Below are 6,820 nucleotides of genomic sequence, written 5' to 3' on the forward strand. Positions count from 1 at the left end.
CTTTTAAATCCTTTTAAATCATTTTGCAAAACTTTATAATTAATGTTTACTTAATCACATCCCTCACGCCCATAGCACCGGCTTAAGCAGAATTCTATTTTAAGTACAATTGAATGTACTCCGTTATCCCAAAGGTTCAGAAAATATACCAACTCTCAAAATAAAACTATTTACGCTACGAAATTAACTATGTTTCAAAGTTCCATACGAGTGCCAGAATATCACAATATACGCTCGTCATAGCAAATTTCTTTACAATAGCACCTGCATTTGCAAGAGGAATTTTCTGTGGTTGTGTAGTAATTCTTGTAATTCTTAGGTAAGTCCACAAAAATCCTTCCCAGGTAGGGATGCCTTAAAATACATCTAAATTTGAAAGTAACATCAAAGTTGTACCAAAGAAAAGTGGTCTTGTTTTCCTGACTTTCCCCTACGGTCAGTTATAAAAAAGTTACAATATAACTTATTTATAGTAACAAAAAAGGGAAGTTAATCTTAATTTAAAAAAAAAAATCTACACAAAAATCCTTAGTGTAGAGATAGGTCAAAATATAACTAAAAATTGGATGTAACATGCATGTTGCACTACAGAAAAGTGGTCTCTATTTTTCCCTACGACGTTACAATATAAGCTATTTATAGTAACAACAAAGGGAAGTAATTCTAAACTAGGGACCTGGTTCTTGCGCAAGGCACTCCGTCTCATGATGGTGAACAACTGTGCCAAGTTACATCAAAATATCTCCATGCAGGGAGAAGAAAAGCTCCGGACAAAGGCGTTTGTGTATCTGACCTTTGGCCTCTGAGTGTGACCTTGACCTTAGACCAAGGGACCTGGCTCTGGCACATGACACTCAGTCGCATAGTGGTGAACATTTGTGCCAAGTTACATCAAATTCCCACCATGCATAAAGGAAGAAGGAATGCTCCGGATAAAGTCATTCTTTTATCTGACCTTTGGCCTCTAAATGTGACATTGACCTTAGACCTAGGGACCTGGTTCTTGCACATGAGACTCCATCTCAAGGCGTTGCACATTTGTACCAAGTTACATCAAATTCCCTTCATGCATGAAGAAGAAATGCTCCTGACAAAGTTTGCGGATGCCGCCCGTCCACCCGCCCGCCAGGGGCGTTCCCATAGTACGTCCCGTTTTTCAAACGGGCGTATAATAAGGCTTTAAATGTTTTCTTAAAACAGATTAAACAGCTTTCCAAATAGATCCTTTGCATAGTTACATTGGTTAGAACAGCGCAACTTTTAAAACTTGCATGAACTTTTCCTGACTGTTAGAACCATAAAGGGAGGTAATCTAATCAGAAGATTCAAGAAAAAAGTCTGCTGTGTTCATCAGTATTTAAATCTTTGAATGATTGTACAGAAACAAGTAACGGAAATGGAATTTCATGTTCATAACGGAAAATATGACAGCAACATTTTAAACAAAGACTAGATGAGCACTCACAAGTTCCGTCCAGACCACAGGATTTAGGAGTTATCTGTCATTTGAGGCGACCGATATGGAACGTTGGAATACCCGTTTAAATTATAATAATTGATAGGGTTCATCAGAAAAATGAAAGTCTTGGCTAGGCAAAGTAATCAACATTCTTAGATTGGCAAATATCATGTTTTAAACGTAATGAAATACTTTTTATTTTGTAAAATAATTAAGGCATTCGACTATGTTTGACACACGGACCTAATTTATTAATTTGTAAACTTTAGTCTATTGGAATTTCTGTATCCTTATTATCCTGATATTTCTCATACTTGCATAATCGGAAACAATGTGTTTTACTCGCTGGCTGCAAATCCCACTGTAGATTTTTACGACAAGAGCCTTTCCATTGTAGTTGAAAATCCAAATACTGCTTCTGCTATCTTAAATTCCGATCTGCAGACGATTTCAAATTAGGCATCAAAATGGCTAGTGAACTTTAGCACTTCTAAAACTGAGTCATTATTGATATCCCATTATCAAAATAAAACTTATCATCATCCTCTATTTATGTAAGGTCAACAAATAAACAAACTCCATAATTATAAACGCTTCCTCTTTCTTTCCAGTGGTCTTAGGTGGACCACACAAATTGGTTACATAACAAAGAAAGCATGGATGCAAATAAATGGCATGAAATTTAGACAAAAATTTTCTTGAGGTAATCTACAAATTATTTATTAGACCTATTTCTAAGTATGAAAATGGTCTTTTTGACAATTGCACACAAAACGAAAAAAAAAAACTTGTGTGTAATGAGAAAAAATCATCATGAAGCACCAAGAATAGTAACTGGAACGACAAACTCCTGTCTGAAGTTGGTTGGGAAACCCTTGCCAACAGAAGGAAAAAGCATAAGTTTGTTCAGTTAAAACAAACTTCCACCATCCTATCTTTCAGATCCTTTTCCATCTAATGTAGGAATACATAATGCGTGTTCTTTAGCGTCATTTAAGCGTATGTAAATAATGATATTCCCCCTTTTCCAAAGTACTTCCTGAAAGGAGTAAAAAAATAATAATTTACCTGTCATGAATAGACTCTGTCGAAATGCGTGCTATTATTTTCGCATTATTGCGAGCTGTGCTTCCGAAGGACCTTCTTATAGATTTTATTCATTACAGTCATACTAATAGAGAGGCATGATTTATCAGCGGCAGACATACCGGGTATATTCAGGCAGTAATTAAAATGTTATGCTGGAAGGTGTCTAAGGCCTCCCTACATAACTAAAACATTTACCGACATTGGATCGTCCGTCAATTGTGTTTAAAGCCGCATTCTTTTGGATGCTAAACGTATACAAAATTTGTAGTTAATCTGAAATACTAAAAGAAGACAACTCCGACGCATGCCAGGACCTAAAACCTATTGCTAAAATCTCTGCCGATCTTTTAGCCCTTTTATAACTACAATTTCACAGTTACCGACTTATTTTTACTTTGTTAATAATGCAGTGTGTATTACTTTATATTGAAAATGTTGTAAAAACTGTTTTTAATAATTTATGTTCTAGCGCAAAACTTTGAATTAGCGTGGAAATAACAGACATTGACTGCCACTTAGTACGTTCTTTTGAAATATACAAGCGTTTGTTGTCTGTCATTTTTGTGTGCTGAAGTTAAGTTTATAATTCAACAATAGCTAAGTTAGTTGCTTATGTCGGCATTAACCGAGATTGATTTTTATAGTTGCAAAGATAATGTACAAAGTATTTTTCTGTATGTGCTAGTGTAACAAATAATTAATTTACACGATCATGCTTTGTTCTTGCCTCCTATTTCCTAGAATTATTCCTATAAATCTTGACAGTCATTTCCAGATGTAAACCTTTATTTCGTTATTCAGCTTTGCAGAATCAGAGCCAGCGCTGATATAAAGATGTTGCTTGTACAGGTTAAAGCACATTGCATTTGGAAATGCCAAGCCATCTCCTATCCCTAGCAACACTGTAGCTTCGCTCAGATCTGACTTGACCTCATACAAAAGGTGCTGTCCCTTGTTGAGGAGGTACACGGATCCAAGAAGAGACATGAATATATCACTTGGATGCTCAAGCTCATCTTGATACATAGATAACATATTCCCATCCATGTCTATGCAAAACACTTTGTGGCATTTCCAGTCAGAAACGAAGACTGAATTTTCTTCGGGACTTACAGCAATGCAGCTTGGATAGGTGCTGTATTTCAACACTTCAGAATCAGGCCTAATTGTTTTCTGTACTGCGCCTGTCAACCGCAGAATTTGGAACTTAATGGGAATATTAGGTGGCATCGGTAAATACGACACATACAATTTCTCATTTTTGAAACAAATGCCCAAACAGCTGCCGTTAGTTTTTAACGTTTCAACTAAGGATATGTCTTCAGATGTAGATACAATTTCAATTTTGCATTCTTTAGGAAACGTAACGGCTACCTGGTCACAAGATATTGTTGTAATTCCAAATGGGGATGACTGGAATTTCATTGCCTTTTTTATTGTTTTATTATCCGTATCCACTACCTTCAACGTCCTGTTGTAATTGTCAACGATAGCCAGTTTATTACTTGACACTAGAGCCATGCTTTCAATGAAACAGTCTTTTTCATCTGTGCTTGCCTTAACATTTATCTTGTTGATGAAAGTGAATTCATCTTTATCTCTTTGATCACTTGCTTTAGGATTTATATGTATTTTCATCGCTGCGCCAGAAGGTTGCGGATTTCCCGTATTGCCAATATTCTTATATATCGATTTTTCTGGATCATGGTATTCGTCAGAGCTCTTCATCACTGACGAATTTTCTACAGGCCTTCTGTCGAAGGACGATTTAGAAATACCACTCCCCATTTCTTTTTCTTTTTTTTCGAATAATATCAACAAATTAGCCCGTATCTATTAATTTCGTATTCACTATGATTGTATATTTTCAGTTTATACTAACATTATATTGATGGTTAACTTTAAAAATATCCTTAATATATATGCACAGTCGTAACTTAACTTCTATGATATATTTATTTTAGTAATCGTATTTCGGAACATCCTGATTACTATTTTACAAACATAAAATTTTGTTCAAATGTTTTCATTTTAAATCCATAAATATTTCAAAGATGAGTATATGTGTAAAACACATGAAACAAATAGTCAAAGCTACTTCACGTTCCGTAAATATTCGTTTTTAATTCTATAGATGTTAAGTTTATGATATATTCAAAATACATATTCACTGTTAGAATCAATATTGATTAAACTTTCTTTTTTCCACTTTCGATATTTAATCTGGTTTATTGTAATCAGATATCCGTTCCTTTATACCTTGTGCAAATCTTTATAAGTCATATTGAGATAAATCTATCATTCTTCCCCATTTTTGAATTTTTATTGATTTTAGGCTTCGCGCCAAACGTTTCGAAAAGAAATATTTATCAAATTTTAAACTTATTTAATAAATAGTTAAGCAAGATATTACACTATATGAGCCGTGCCATGTGAAAACAAACATAGTGGCCTTGCGACCAGCATAGATCCAGACCAGCCTGCGCATACTGTTCGCTTTTAAAGTCTATTGCAATTAGAGAAACCGTTAGCGAACAGCATGGATCCTGACCAGACTGCGCGGATGCGCATTTTCCCTTAGCGCGGGTCATATAGGTTCCGTGCAGATCGCAATTTTCCGAAATTAACTGTTGTTTGACGCGACCGATATGCAACACTGTAACATCCGTATGAATTCAATAATATGATAACAATATGACAATAAGATCAAAGACTTGACATTTTGTCCTGGCTAAATTAATCAAAAGTCTTAGATTGCAAAACGTTACAGCATCGTATTTTCTTTTTATCCTTCCCAAAGTAATGTTAAGTGCTTCGTTTTATTAAACTAGGATGAACCTATTAACATATCATGCTTCTGATATAAGCCATACTTTTTATGTTCAGAACATGAAGTTGGTGCCAATGGTTATTTTTGAAAATGGACCTCTTCACTTTCTTGAATTAAACTGTTTTGTTTTGTTTTCAAACGGGATACCCTGTTTTGGCGGAATAGTTTATTTTTGTAACAAATGTACAAGGTTATGTTACTATTTTGTATATATTGATGTTTGCATAAAGATAACATTAATTCTTATTTTCATTGCTCACAAAGAGAGAGTTAGTGTTAGGCTTACAAAAGTAAAGGATTATCGCAGTGTTTTAAATAACAAAGCGTTTTATTAATAGCCTAAAAAAGTCAGGATCGATGTTAACACTTAAGTAAAACAGCTGTTTGCAACAAACATAGATAGTGTTTGGAGTAACTGGCAAATAGAAACACAAATACACGAAATAGTCATAACTATATTATGAATGTGTTATGTAACGATTGAATCAAGGTTTGAAAATAATGAATATTTTTTGGTTTGAATTTGTGTTACTTCCCTTATTATATAATAGTTAACAACAATCAAGCAATTAATACTGAAATTTCTATTGTTAATTCCAGAGTTTGACCACGGTTATGTTTAATTTGGTGAGTTTTCCAGGATAATGAGCGTATTTTGCTATTTATAAAGAATATACCCGTGTGAAATCGATGACCGTATTCTTTTTTTTTTGCCGAAATATTCATTTAACAATTAGGTTGCAATTTCATACATATGAGTGTGCGCGTATCGTAGTAAATTTCTATAATAATCATGTATGTGCTTTAAAACTGGTATAATAATTTTGTGCTTTAAAACTGGTATTATAATAATCTATTTGCTTGCTTAACACTTAAATTCTAAAACTAGAACTTGAACTTGTACGAATACAATATAGTTTTTAAATTATAGCACAGTGAAATTTGACAGCTGGAGATCTTACTGAAGTATAAAAAATATACGCCTATTATGTAAGTATTTAACTGAGACTGAGACTGCTACACGTTGACGATCCTTTAGTCCTCTTATTAATACAATTTTTCAGTTACCAACATTTTTATTATAATCTGGACAATGGCTTAACACTGCAGATGCCTTTCGGAATAAAATGTTTTTACTGATATAACGCATTTGCGCAAAATTTCAAATAACGGACATTGACTGCCATTTGGTACGATTTTTGAAATTAACATACATGTGGTGCCTGTCATATATGCGCGTTGAAGGCTATAATCAAATAATCGCTAAGTTGTTTGAAGCCGACATAAACCCAGATATTGTATATTGAATTGCAGTACACTGACTAGATACACTAGATAAATTAACCGCCAATACCCGTCTATATCCTATTATCGTATTTCAAAGGCCACTGAAGCATATCACACATAAAAGGTTTAACTTATAGAGATTGAACTTAACAAAT

The 6,820-nt window shown here is 34.1% G+C and overlaps 1 protein-coding gene across 1 annotated transcript; it reads right to left on the reverse strand.

The window, feature by feature from the left end:
- Positions 1 to 3,313: 3,313 nt before the first annotated feature.
- LOC128550506 (uncharacterized) lies at positions 3,314 to 4,336 on the reverse strand. Its single transcript, XM_053529709.1, has one exon. It carries the CDS (start codon positions 4,334 to 4,336, stop codon positions 3,314 to 3,316), a length of 1,023 nt encoding a protein of 340 aa, XP_053385684.1.
- Between the last annotated feature and the right edge of the window lie 2,484 nt (positions 4,337 to 6,820).

The sequence above is a fragment of the Mercenaria mercenaria genome, chromosome 18 (genome assembly GCF_021730395.1).
Source record: "Mercenaria mercenaria strain notata chromosome 18, MADL_Memer_1, whole genome shotgun sequence".
Classification (NCBI taxonomy): domain Eukaryota; kingdom Metazoa; phylum Mollusca; class Bivalvia; order Venerida; family Veneridae; genus Mercenaria; species Mercenaria mercenaria.